General features: G+C 36.0%; 1 protein-coding gene across 11 annotated transcripts in view; it reads left to right on the forward strand.

Annotated features, from left to right (window-relative positions):
* RALGPS1 (Ral GEF with PH domain and SH3 binding motif 1) overlaps positions 1 to 15,076 on the forward strand; it is a 118,409-nt gene that overhangs the window by 68,979 nt on the left and 34,354 nt on the right. For 10 of the 11 annotated variants that reach the window (XR_014318810.1, XR_014318811.1, XM_082775552.1 and 7 more), the window contains one exon: positions 14,230 to 14,367. Coding sequence is in view for 9 of the 11 variants with exons in the window: in XM_082775552.1 (XP_082631678.1) it covers positions 14,230 to 14,367 (138 nt within the window). In the remaining 2 variants the exon portion in view is untranslated. The remainder of the gene's footprint in view (positions 1 to 14,229; positions 14,368 to 15,076) is intronic. The other variant, XM_082775556.1, reaches the window with a different exon arrangement.

The raw sequence follows: 15,076 nt of genomic DNA on the forward strand, positions 1-15,076 counted from the left end.
TTCAGGTATTTATGGGCATTGTTAAGATCCCTCCTGAGCCTCCTCTTCTCTAGGCTGAACAGTCCCAACTCTCCCTGCCTCTCCTCATAGCGGAGATTCTCCAGTCGCTTCATCAATTTTGTGGCCCTTTGCTGGACTCCGTGCAATATGTCCATGTCTCTGTTGTACTGGGGCACCCAGAACTGCCCACTGTGCTCCAGGTGTGGCCCCACCAGTGCTGAACAGAGGAGAAGGATCACCTACCTCTCTTGATGTGATGGTGATACTTAGTTCAATGTAGCTGAGAATACCATTAACCTTCTCAGCAGCAAAGGCACATTGCCAACTTAGCTTCTTGTTGAACTTTATGAGATCTTGTCAGGCCATTTCTCCATCCTGTTGAGGTCCCTCTGGATGACTGTGTGGCCCTTTGGTGAGTCAGACACTTCCCCCAGATTCATGTGATCTGCAAATTTACTGAGGGTTCACTATGCCCTGTCATCCAGATCAATAATGAACATTTTAAATATGTCTGGACCCAGTACTGACCCCTGGGCTTCTCGTTACTGGTCTCCAACTGGACTCATGACTGTGAGCATATGTGTGCAATGCTTGATGATCAGTGATCTCAAAATCTGTTAATGAATTTAAAATAATAAGCACAGATATTTTATCTTAGAAAGGGCATAGTCTGCTGCATTCTCTAGCTAGGTTTCTGTCATCATGCATAGAGGTACCATTTGCAGGGCAGTTCCATAGCCACATCACCAGGTTATTACAGAATGGGGAAAAATGCACATAGAAGAAGGACCGTCTGGAGGTTATCTGGTTCAACCTCCTACTCAATGTTGGGCTTCCTTAAAATTAGGTTAGGATACAGAGGACCTTGTCCAGCTGTTTTGAAAATATCCAGAAATGGAAGTTCACAACCTTTCTGTGCAGTGTTGTAGTGCTTGACCCCTCTAACAGTGATTAATTTTTCTTACACACACACACTGCCCCAGCTGGGATTTCCACTGTTGCAATTTATTGCAGTTGCTTCTTGTCCTCTCACTGTGCATCTCTGAGAGGAGGGTCAAATCTTTCAATATTTTGTGGAAGTATTGTCTTTTTAAAATATGGTTATAAAGTGATTTTAGCTTGTGTTCCAACAGAGGTAACAAAGGTGACAACTATTTATACTTCCTTGTTTTCCTAAGAGTGTATAACAACATTATTTTTCATGAAGTAAAATAATTTTCAGAATGTTCACTAAAGCTATTGAATTATTTTTATTCTTGGTTTTCATTGTTTTGGTTTTAAGTTAGAATTGTATATTAGAGTTAATGCTATGTATATGCATTATATCAACACTGTTTCTGAACCTGTAAAGTGCATTTGCTGGAACAATCCCTAAGTTTTATCCTGATGAATGGTGTCTCCACTGAAAACTTATTTAAGTATTTTGGATGTCATAATTTTTGAGGAATTCTGGGCCTGTAACACAGTACCTATTTCTGTACCTATATCTGTACCTATTTCAGAGTTAAGATTCCAAAATAGTTTTTCTATGCTTTCCAGGTGTAAAAAAGCCCAGAGTCATAATCATAGAATAGAATCCTTCAGGTTAGAGAAGACTTCTAAGATTATCTAGTGCAAACTTTAACCTAGTACTAAAGTCCACCACTAAACCATGCTACAGAGTTCTAAACCTACACATTTCTTGAAGACGTGTAGAAAAATAATCTACGGCTATTTAACACTTCTTTGTTTTCTAGCACAGTCATAAAGATGTTCCCCAGTCTTCGGAATGAATGTTGCATTAGTGGGCTTGTAAATATTGGTATTAAGGTTTTTCTGGAGTACTGGGTATGCTCAGGCCTGTTCTGTACTTCTTTATCCAAGAGAATGTCAGTATCATCCAAAACTTTATTTGTTAATTTTGCTTGCGTACTTTTGCAGTGACATGGGAATTATAACAAATACTTACAGTACATTTTGATCCTTCATCTCATGTATTTTGTGTTTGTTTTTTTTTCTTTATATCATTTAAGTTAAATCTATTTTTTTATATAATTTAATCTAATATCTGTGTGATGTTTTTAGATGTTTTGGTAGTCTTTCTGTGTGTTAATTTTTAGTTAAAGTTTCTATGAACTCTACTGGAGGCAGTGAATTTTTTTTAAGAACCTGTGGTTTTGCTTGTTGAATTCTACTTAGTACCTATCCTGAAGCTTGAGTGGTTCGGAGAAGAGGTTTAATAATAACCTAAAGTATTTGAAATGCTTCTTTAAGGTCCTAAATTTAGGTAATAAGTCACAATAACATAGAGAGAATCTACAAGGACAATGTCTCAGAATGATTTATGTATTTATTTATTTATTTGTCACAGATGACTGTGTTTCACAGATGTTTGTTCTTAAATTACCCTTGTAATATTCAATACTTTGGCCATGTACTAACAAGCTCTTTAAATCTGCTTTACAAATGAGAAAAAGAATCTGACAATTTCTGGAATGCTTGTGGTCAGTAGTTTTGAATGAGGCAGGTAATTTTAAACATAATTCATCAGTGATCAATAACAGTTTCTCTAACTGATTTAAATATGATAGTATGCTTTCTATTTCCAAAATCTACATTAGAAGTTTCTAGTGACTTCTCAAGGCATTTTCTTGTATCTGTGGGATTTAATATGTGGACTCTTTCCAGGACCACTGAAGATTGAAGAAACTGCCAAATTTAATTTAAGCAGTTTTGTTTGTTGATTCAAAATTGTGTTAGTGAGTGGACACAAGTAATGTGTTTCTACTGTATGAATGCAATTAAAGTAGGTGGTAGAAATCAGTAAAAAAAAAAAAAAAAAAAAAAAAAAGTTTAAATACTCATGTAATATTTTAAGTTGATCAAGTATTGTATTTTTTTTTTCCTGTTGCACTTATGACAGAAATGGACTGTTTGATTTTTGTGTGTTTGATATTAAGATGATTACCACCAACTTCTCTGATGTGATCTCCAGACTCGTAAACACATACATTTCTTTAATATTAATGAAAATTGCTTCTGAAAGATGAAGCATGGATTGAAATCTATGGTGTGGAGTTCTCTACCCTTTTTGACATTGAACAAAGCTGTGGTGTTGCCACAGCAGTAAGTATCTGCATTTTTACTGTGTTAGAGTAGCATATCTTGTGGATTGTTCCTGATTTTTCACATTATTTGAATATAATTCTCCACAAGTTAAATAGGGCTGTGTGATGAGGAAATGGGGGGGAAAAAAGCTAAGACAAATGTAGTGATTACTTTTTGATAACTTTTGACTGCTTCATTAGAGGATTCTTTCTGTAACTTCTGTTGAAAGTATGGGCATATTTCAGAGATGATATTACTGTCTCTGGAAGAGACTTACATAGGGTACACTATCTTAAAAAATTTTTTTAACCTTTTCTTAGATTGAAACAAACCAATTCAATCTTTAACTGTTTTTAACCATAAATCCTACAACTCATGGTTGTAGGTACATTATTCATTAAATGGATGAGAAGAAAAATTACAGGATTGGGTAATTTTCTCTTGGTCCTTGGCACAGTGCTGTTTAATATAGTACTGGATAAACAGAGCAAGGAAGCTTTGGGAACTTAACTGGGAACTGTTGAAATTCCCAGTTAACTCACACTGTAATGACTTCAGAAGTTCTGAAGATATTAATTCATAGTTTTGTTATAGGATACTAATTTTCATTCGTTGCTCCCATGAGCGTTATAATGCATGCTGTTTCTCTATTTAATAATTGAAGTATTTGTCACTTAAAGAAAATTGCTATTTACGTGTGATATAATAAGTCTATACAGGAGAAGAGATAGGGACCTTCTGTTTTTTAAATTTTTTAAGTGTCTTTTAATGTAGCTAAAATTCTTTTGTGAATACAGTGTGAGACTCCATGGAACATAATGTGGCAGGGCAAAGGTTATGATAGCAGCCCAGAGATGCATAATCACCAGAAGGTTAGGCATGCATAATTACCTGAACTGTCTCACTGTAGTTGCAGAGAATGACAGGGGAGTACTAAAGATGGCAAAAAAAATGGAATAGTGAAATATATTTTCTAAGCAGAAATCTAAAATGAACTTAAATTAGGAAGAGATTGTTTTTGTTTTAATTAAGGACTTTAAGTTTCTGCTAATTATTTCTTAGACACATGAAAAAGTCATCTGTTTTCTGCATAGTTGCAACAAACAGGCTTTTGAGGAAGACACCAAAAGTTAAGGTGAGCCATCCTAAAAATATTGTTTGGAGAAGTTGAAAGTGATTTGTTGAAAAAAGTCTTCGCTGTCTGCGTAGAATGGAAGTGTAAATACAGCAGAGACACGTGTAAAGAATGTATACAGTGACAAGGAGAGATTAGATTTTCATCAGTGTATGAAAAATGAAAAGCTTAAGTAACAAAGCAAATGTACTAGGGGTCAAAGGTGATGATATATGTCATAAATGAGCCAAGTGTGCAGTGTTGCTGTATGTGAATCTGAACCTACTTTGGGTTAGTTTTAACATAGTAGAAATTTTTCTAACATGAGATCTAAAATGGAAAATCTGGGCAGGGTGAGTGAATTGTAGTAAAAGCATGTGATACATTGTAAGGAGTAGTTATATATAAACATCAAAGTCAGTGTTTCTTGGGAACATTTTGAAATTTGGAACTGTGTAATTAAAAATCATAAAATCATTTTATTGAAAAAATATTTTGTCCTTTTGACTTGGTCTCATAATCTTCAATGGTATATGTGAGTGGTACTGATGCTATGTTCTGGCTAGCTGTCATCAGATAGAAGTGATCCCATTCATTTGGCCTCTGGACTGGCAATATCTATTACAATCACATGTTGTTGCCTTGGCAAAGATTCATGTTTAGTTGTTCTTAAAGTATTCTAAGTCCTACCAAGGCTAACTAGCATATACCTTTGGTTCAGTGGAAAAAATATTCCAGCCCTTAGTCCGTGGAAAAGATCCAAATTTTGTGAAACCAACAAAACCACAAAACTGTAGTATTTTCTCTGTCTATGAGCAAATCTCCTAAGAATGATGTCTTTTGCTTTTACAGACTGCTGACTGTAGTGATTTCAGCTTTCTACCAGTCAGTTAATTGATAAGTAGCTTTCTGTCTGTCCTCTGCTTTGTTTAGTATAGTAAAAGCTCACTACTGTGTGTGGGAAAAGGCTTGCTTAAATATGACTGACTAGATATTGGAAAAACATTTTTGTCTCGTCTGGTTTTCCTATCAAATCAGTGTTGTTATGCAACTTTTGTGGAGAGAAAAGTAAAATAATGGCATTCCATGGGTTTCCTGTTATGTGTGCTGGTTAACTATGTGTCTTGTAGACATTGCTTCCTACACTACAACTAACACTATACCTAGATGTACATGTCAAACCACAGCATATGTGCATTCAGGGGGTTCTGGATTGTGGATATCTTTAGAAAGTGTATGTGATGATATGTAGAGAGCTACATTTGTCTGTTAAAACATTTAGCTTTTGTTCTCCTTTTATAGCATGTGTTTGTAGTTATCACAGTAATGGTATAATGTAAAATGCTGAAGATTATTATAGCATTTGATCAAAATGCTAAGTAGATACAACAAATTGAAGTCTCCAGGCTAATCCGAAATACTTCATCAGCTAGTTGTTGAAACACAACTAGTGTTGAAACACTGTGTTTAAACACACAGTGTTTAAAACTTAATGTTCATGCAAGTTTTGAAGCTTATATTCTTGTTCTGAGCTTCAGAATTGGGTGAAGCTGAATAACCACTCATTTCAGGAGGTTTTGGATTGTGTTTCTTAAGAGCATGTTGTTAGTATCCTTTGGACTTCGATGCATCTCCAAAGTATCCATCTTATTGTTCACCTCAGTGTTATTTTCATTTTCTCTTTCTTGGAAGCCATGAGTAAAAAAAATAATAGGAGAAGCTTACGGGTGAATCAAAAACAAAAACAAAAACCATGAATATATAGGCATGGGTTCTGTATCCTGCTGAATACTGCAGTTCCCTTAAATACTTTTTTAATAAAACTTGGAAAGTTGTAGTCTAGTGGATGAAGGACTCAAAATGCATGATCTGGCTGGCACTGGCTACTACATTTCAAATTGACTTTTCGGTTGTACTTCAGCTTCCCTGTTGGTAATCTTACTGCTTCTTTTTAGTTCTACAGTAAAAATTAAGAGCTAGGTACTACAGCTCTTTTTGTCAATTTAAAAAAAAAAAAATCACTCTCCTTTACACAATGTAATTTCCAATGAGTAATGTAATAATGGATTACTGGGCCATGCTTTTCTTAACCAGAGTTGTTATTTCCATGATATCATAAACTAATGAATACTGTATTGTCCTCATACAACAACCAGCTGCAAAATTGGTTTTAGTGACAATGGAGAAAAGGCAGCATCACTGGAAAATGTTTTGCCTGTGGAAGCAGCTGCCCATGAGCTCACCCTCTGGAAAATATCCTGATGGCTTCACATCTTAGAGAGCTTTTTCTGTGCACAGTAGCACAAATATAAGCCAAGGTTTGGAAAGCTAGTGCTGTGTGTTTTCTTTGGCATATGGCACATCTAAGCCTTTCCTTTGAGAGGCAAGTCTTGAAGTCTTTTGCTGAGTGGAAATTTGTGTTTCCTCTGAGCAAAGTAAATTGATTCTCATCAATTCATCTATTCCAGTCATCACATCATATATATATAGAACAGTTCACATTGCCATTGCACAGATGAAGGCTGGCAATGCTTCAAAAATTAAAATAAAAAACTAGTCCTTTTTATTTTAAAAGGGGGGAGAGGGACACCATTGAACAGGTGTAGCTTAATGTATATTTTAAAAAATAATGTGAATATTACATTCTAGCATACTACATTCAGTTTAATTTATTATTGGCATCCATCAGTTTAATTTCTGACATCCTGCACCTCACTACCCACAGAAAGCCCATTTTCCTGACACTTTTCTTTGCAACATAAAGGACCTTTGCTGACACCCCCACACACACACAGTTCTTTCTGTTGTTCTTGTATCTCATCAGTCCTCATCTATATATTGTCTTGCAAAAATACTGTTTGTCCTCAAGAAATGCTTATTAGTGATGGTAGAGATCTAGAAGGTGTTTGTACCCTTTATATGAATGAAAATAGCAACAGACTTGGTCAAAACAACTAGACATGAACCAAGCTGCCATAAGCCATGGCACAACACAGAGGCCCTGGGCAAATAGGATCTTCACAGTCTTCCATACTTTTTTGCATCCGAGGCTTGCTTACTACTAGGAGATGACATTAAAATAATTTGTTTTGACTGAATAGACTTAAAACACTTCCAAAGATCTGACTTCTATCACTAACTAATGCAAGCGTATTAAATTTCTCTCAGGGAGAAGTGTGTTGCTTAGACATGCTCCATGCAAATCGTTATAATGGCCTTCATTCCCTTTGAGAAAATTCTGCTTGACTAGCATAGTCACATTTTCTGTTGTTTTAATAGCTGGAATTTATTGAGAAAATTTAATGTGCTGAGGCTGTAAGAGTGTAACTGAGCCAGTTAACTATTTTTCTGAAACTGTAAGAGTGTTCTTTTCAAGGCAGGGCAAGAAAACATGGAGAAAAGAAGTCATTAATTATATACATGCTTAAAAAAGATTTTCCATAATCTGATATAGAAATAAGGCAGATTTTTATGCTGCATAAGTTATTTTCCTACTCTAAAGGAGCGTTTCTTTCATCGTTATGCAACAAAGAAACAATAGCTTTGCTATGCAGCTCGTAAAATAGTTTAGGAATAGCTTAGGTTAAATTCTGCCTTTTAGCTGACCCTAAATGTTTAAGCAATCCTTTAAAGAAAAAACAGGCTGAAATAATGTTTTTGAAACCCTGTTGTAATAGCTGCAGTTATCCGTGAATGAAGCACATGCAGTGATTTCTGTTCAGTCTATTTGAATGCCACGTTAACAGCAGGCTCAGTACATTTTGTACAGCATTTTCTCACTGCATTCTTAAAGGGTTTCCCTTCCAGCATCACTGAGGTCAGTGAGAGTTTTGTTAATGACATCTGAGACTAGGAGACTATGCTGTTTATCTTTTTAGCTAAATTATAGGGCCAAAAAATAGCAGCAAGGCAGGCAAAGACTTCTGTGATGCTTGGTTTTCTAACCAAGCATCTGTGTCTTCTTACAGTGAGTATTCTGAATACTGACTTATGAAAAATATTTAATCTGTAAAAAATTATTGCTTTCAAAACATATTTACTATCCCTTCCTCTCAATCTTTGGAAATAAGAATTAGCTCTTTCAAAGAAAGAATCTGTGATTTTAGGTATTAGGAGTTTCAGGCAAGCTTCAACAGAGGTGGAAGAACAAACCACACCTGAATAGGAAGTGTTTGGGACCTCTTGGAAATCAAGTACAGGGAATTTGAGTCCCAAGACTTGGGCAGTCAGTAGTAACTTGTAACATGAGTGTAATAAGCTTACACAGAAATCTTTAATAGGTATTTTTTGATGGGTTGTTTGTTAACTTAGAAGGAACTAAAGCTATATTTTGTATGTTTTTTCTGGTCTGGAGTAACAGCTATAAACTTGCAGTGCTTTTATACTCAGAACTTATATAAACAATGAGCAGATATTCCTGAAAAGCTGTTTGTTTTTGAAAAGGATTAAATGCTTCACGTCCAACCCTCCGTGCAAAGCTGCACAGGCAGATTTTGTGTCAAGACTGTCCTGCACATAGCTATGAGATGCAGTGAACTTCTGTGCTGTTATTACAGTTTGCAACACAGTTCTCCCACAGAGCCAAAATTTTATCATAAATTCCAGAGGAAGTTCTCAGCTGAATTTGAAAGATGGAATGGAAACCTACTGTAAACAATCAAGAGGATACCAGTAGTGCTCTTATTTAAGTGAGAGAACGTTGGTAGAATAGGTTGCTTACATGTGATAATGGATCAGCTGAAAAGCCAGAAATGTTAGGGTATATTTAGTTCTCAGGTTGACTTACCTCTTGCTTCTTGAAAAGGTTTTCTGAAGCTAATTTAATTTTCTGATTGTTGTTGTTCATAATATTTTTACATGTAATATTTCTGTTCTTACTTACTTTAAGCGGGTAATTCTAATGCTTTAAAAGAATCTGTAGACTTATGTAAATGGCTGTAGATTTCACCCATTAATCATATGGTGAATTTCTGCTTTGTACATGAGAGTGTAATAGTGCATTTGCTTCTTTGCAATAGCATTTCCTGTTTATTGGGTCTCCTATTTTTGTTTGGTAGCAAAATGAGGGACTGTTCTCTTGTTCTGTGGGTACGATTCATTATTTTACAATGCATTTTGCTGTCTTGTGTGTGTATGATGTTGGGGGGGAGGATTATAGAGAAAACAGTCCAGATTCTTCTCAGAGTAGCACAGCAAAAGGGCAAGAGGCAGCAGTCACAAGTTTCCAGTCACATGTGGGAAATTACAGCTGCATATAAGCAAAAAGAAAAATTACTATTAGAATGGTTTGGGAGCACTGGATTAAGTTAATCAGTCTCCATCCCTAAGCTTGACTTGGTAAGGCTGATAGTGTTTTCAGCTTTGATTTACTGATGCTTTGAGCATAAGGTTGGACTAGATGAGCTCTGGAGGCAGGTCGCTTTTGACCTAAATTATCCTATTATTTGTGCCAGTACAAAGCATGCATAAAATGTAACCAGATTGGAATGGTGAGATTCTAATTCTTCTCTGAAAAAATCTCATTGCACTGCTATAAAAAGATTTTAGAGAATCTATAAATGTGACATACTTTTACACATATTTATCTCATCATTATTCTTTTCTGCCTTTTAACCTCACCCACCTTCTTTGTAAACTGAGGTTAGAAAAGGAATTATGTATGTGAATTAGTAATAGTATGAAGAAAAAAGTAAATATTTTTGAGGTAGAACTTCAGTTTTGGAAATTCTGGGAGTGTTTTCAAAAATAGAGATATCTAGTTCAGAAAGAATGAAGTTATCATTCAGTGGAAGTACTGATTTTGATTTGAAACAAGTAATAGTTGTTTAATATTTAGTTAGTAATACAACTGTCTTCTACAGATCACTTGGTAATTCCTCATATAAGAGGCAGTTTGCACACACATAGCACACTTCTTTGCCCAGTCCCTAGCAAATACATACAGAATTCATGTAGACTTTTCTCTCTGTAATCTACTTTTTTCTTCTACCAGTTGAATTTGAACCCAAAAAAGTCTGTACAACCAAGGCTTATATCAGGTTAAGTTTCTGGGTCTGCAATATTGTTTGGGCTTTTAGAGCTTTTTAGTTTTGTTTTGATTTCTTCTGTAGTTTGGGGGAAGGTGTTTCTGGGAGATGTTTTAGAAGGATGTTGGGTCAGACCTCCATGACACTATTTTTAGCTGTCCTTCTAACATTTTAGTTAATGTTTATTTTCTGTAATGTTTTAAGAAGTTTTTCTGTCATTGGTAGGAATTGAATACTATGTCTTTTTGTAGCAAGTGTCAGAAAGTATATGCTGACAGCGCTGTTACTGAACCATGAGAATATGTGAATTGAATGTTAAGTTGCAATGTTGTAAAAAGCTGCAGGTTCACAAAAAGGTGTCTCAAGGGCTCATGCATTACAATTGCTATGTGCTATTGTTTCCATGGATTCTGCCTCAGTAGAGAGGACCTCATCTCGATCTACAGCTTCCTTGCGAGGGGAAATGGAGAGGTAGGTGACCTATTCTCCATAATCACCAGTGATAGGACCCACAGGAACGGTATTAAGCTGAGGCAGGGGAAGTTTAGCCTGGACATCAGGAAGAGGTTCTTCACTGAGAGGATGGTCGCACACTGGAACAGGCTCTGCAGGGAAGTAGTCACTGCACCAAGCCTGTCGGAATTTAAGAAGCAATTGGACTGTGAACTTAGTCACGTGGTCTAAACTTTTGGGTAGACCTGTGTGGTGCCAGGAGTTGGACTTGATGATCCTTATGGGTCCCTTTCAACTCGGGATATTCTATGATTCTGTGATTCTTTTTAGAGTGCAATTTTAGAATGATTCTATTTCAGATATAACAGAAGATTCAAGTATTTCTACTTAGCTTGCTTTGGCTTTTAAATGATTTTTTTTTTATGAGGAAATGTGATCTGTTGCTAACTGAAGTTTGAAATCAATAGCCAAGAGATTTTGAGATAGCCAGAGAAAGGAGCTGATATGATTCGGTTTTATTAGAGCCGTGTCTCAAAGCAGGTAAATTAATATGTGGCTACAAAATATGTTTTGACCATGTTTGTATCAACTAAAAAAAAAAACTAGGTAATATGTACCCACCTTTAGATGACAGCTCCCTGTACACGATATACAAAAATCACTTTAAGGACTGCTGCTTTGAGATGCCTCCATTGGTCTACACCTTAATACAATCTGGAATGCTTAACAGAGTCTTAGCAAATTATATACACTGTTTTGCACAAATATTTTTTTCTTATTTTTAATTCATACAGAGTCATTAAGTTTTGGTATGCAAAAAGATTGATTTAGTCAATGTGCTAGAACTTACTTATATTTTGCTTTAAGTTCATGGTGTAAACTGTGCTTTCCCCTTTGGAATACACAGCTTCCTGCAGAATCTGATCTGCACTGTGTTCTTTCAGTAGAAATGAGAATACTGAAGACTATATAAAAAGACTTCCACTGGAAATTGGTATGACGGTATTTAGGTTGTATCCACTTCGTTATTATTTATCACTACCGGCAGTGGCTGTGTGTTTGTGTAAATTTTGTATGAATTGCTTGCAAACACTTCTTTTCAAAGTTACAGGATTACAAATTTAAGCACTTCGTACTTCCTGCAGATTAAGCATGCAGTTATGTATTTTTTTAGGAAAAAAAAAAGTAAAACTTATTTTTTAAGAGTGAATGAAGTTACACTTCCTTGTATTATCTAGTTTGGGTATGTCTGGCATATGGCTCCATGAAGAGTCAGAAGAGCACCAAGTCTCCTTTATGTATACAGCGATTGCTCTCACTAATCTCAGATCTTAGTCTCAGAGAGCTGTTTTAACCAAGGACATGTCAAAGATGACAGTGTGTTGTTACAACTCTGTTTTAGCAGACTATATATTCTGCTTCCCTGAAAGGTGAAGTACTGTGGATTAGGATTTTGTTCCTTCCTATGAATTGTGGTTTAACCCCAGCAGGCAGCTAAGTACCTCACACCCACTTGCTCATTCTCCCCAGGTGGGATGGGGGAGAGAATCAGAGAGGTAAAAGTGCAAGAACTCATGGCTTGAGAGAGACAGTTTATCAGGTAAAGCAAAAGCTACGTGTTCAAGCAAAGCAAGAAATTCACTCAGTACTTCCAATCAACAGGCAGACACTCAGCCACTTCCAGGAAAGCAGGGCTCATCACACGTAAAGATTTCTTGGGAAGACAAATGCCATCACTCCAAGTGCCCCCCCTTCCTCCTATAGCCCAGCTTTTATTGCTGAGTATGACACTATATGGTATGGAATATCCCTTTGGTCAGCTGGGGACACCCCCAGACTCCTCACTGGCAGAGCAGTATGACGAGCTGAAAAGTCCTTGACTCAAGGTAAGCACTGCTCTGCAGCAATAACAAACATTGGTGTGCCACTATTTTCCTCAAAAATCCAAAATAGCCTCTACAAAGAAAATGAACTATATCCCACCCAAAGTCATGAGAATGTCCATGCCTTATGCCATACCATTTATGTCATGCTCAGGACCCAAACTTTCCAATACATCCTCATTAATCACCACCCTTTGATTAATACACAAATTTAATTCCCTTAATCTGTGTACCACTATGGGCACTATGATCTGCATCAGAGACCTGATCGACAAAAAGCGTAGCTAGAAGTACTCGAAGTAATTTCACACACACCACAGAGAGCTTCTCTACTACTTCCCAGCCTTCACTCAGTTGAAGTACTAAAACAAATTAGATTTAAGTATCCTCAGAGAAGGCAAGTGTTTCTTCCTCCTCTTCATTTAAGTGCATTCAGAAAGTTACTGAAGTAAACAGATAAGCCTTGCATTGTGTTTTCATACTACCTTTTGTGAGTTTTCTCACAGAATTACCATTCAATTATTGAGTTCAAAACTAAAACTTTCCATGCTATTGCAGTGATTTTTCAGTTTTCTCAAACTTGATGATTTTATGTTGAATATACTTCCCAATTGGTGTTTGTCCTTTGTTTGCAATGACTTTCTAACTGTCTACAGCTGTAAATGAAGTTTATAAACCATAGTGATATGAGTGAAACTGAAAGGTGTGTGTTGATAAAGTGCAGTTGGGTACCATGCAAGAACTGTTACGAATTCATTTTGGTCTTACTCCAGACTTTTTTTTTTTTTCCTTGCCTACTAGATAAAGGTAAAAGTACTGTACAGTCAAGACCAACTCTGCAAAATACTTGCCTACAAAATAGTTAATGAGAGGTATATTTCTGATGATGAAGATATTTGACATCTTGCCACACTTTACTCCTACATATAACATGCTTCTTTATCAACCAAGAACAACATTTTGTCTAGTTAGCCAGTGCTCTGGAGAAGAATCTCCAAAGAGAAAAATCCTGATTTTTCCTGATTAGCAACTACAATAATCACCATCTTCCTGTATTTGCAGAGAAATCCAAGGCCTTGGCAAGTAACCACACCATTTTTTCAACAAAGAAATTAATAAATCAAACCCTTTTTCTTACACCTTTTTAAATTATAATCAAAGCCAAAAGGTAATTTCCCTTTGTGTTTTACCAAATACAGCTTGAAGTCTCAGCAAATGCATGTAATAATGTCTGAATGTAGTAAATGGTGGCAGACCTAGAAGGCAGTACAGTGCAGTGCTAAACTGTTCATTGTTCCCAGAGGCTGTTGTACTTGCTGTCAGTTACACCCAGACTCCCTTCACTCTCATCAGTAGTTTGTGGCAGATGACCGTCTGGTTTTTTAGTGTCGTTGTTATGGTTCTGCAAATTGCTCATAGTAGACATCAGGTTATGTATAAGTCCAAATGAACAAAACTTTTTCTGTCCTTTTTTTTTTTTTTTTAAGATAAGGAATTAAAACACTAATGACATTTTTGAACATGTTAATTTCAAGCTCTCCTTTATTTAATGCACCCAGTATATAATAGTGGTCAAGAGTTGCTGGCTGTTCTGTTCATTAATAATTATGCAACTCTTTCTGTATGAAACACTAGATCAATTGATCAATTGATTTGTTTGTTTTAGGAATTTATCTCTTGGACTTAATCTACATTGATTCTGCATATCCTGCTTCAGGCAGCATTATGGAGAATGAACAAAGGTCCAATCAAATGAACAATATTCTCCGAATAATAGCTGATCTGCAAGTCTCCTGTAACTATGGTTGGTAACTTTTTTTACACCTAATAGTCTTAACTAAAACTTATATAATACAAAAACGTGATAACAGGTTTCACCCGTGTAAAGGCAACACAGGATGCTAACATTAGTGGAGTTGGACAATAAGTGCTATAGCTTCCCTTTCCATGTAGTTTCAATCCTACTGGTAAATCAGGCAAATGAGCATGTATTCTAAATTCTAAATTTTGAGAGCTGTGGCGGAAGTTGTGCAGAGTATATTGGTATGCGTATGGACTAGAAGTGGCATATTTTCAAACACAGCTGAAAGTACAGACAGAAATATCTCAATATCTTTCCTTTTATTTGCAGTAGATTGGATGTTTTTGGAGTGTACAGTATGTTAATTTCATCCTCGTTGTTAGTATCCTGACATTTACAAAATGAAATACACATATTCTAATCTATACAACAGTTGTTAAATTCCGTGTTAAATTTTTCACATATCTCATTTGGAGAGGAAGATGAGGGCTGCTTCTGTTTGTTAAAAAGATTTTGCTCTAAGATTGATTTCTGCAATTTTAGCCTGTTATGTGAAGCTGTACATGTATGTCAAGAGACATGGTTCTTTCAGGGTCTTGATGAATACAGAGCATACCATTGATGACTTAATATGAATTTCCATTGCTTGAACATGGAACTATCTGGAAAACCTTGACAGCAGCTGTACCATTTAATTGAATAAATTCAGAAC

This window comes from Aythya marila (assembly GCF_965140915.1).
Source record: "Aythya marila genome assembly, chromosome: 19".
Lineage (NCBI taxonomy): Eukaryota > Metazoa > Chordata > Aves > Anseriformes > Anatidae > Aythya > Aythya marila.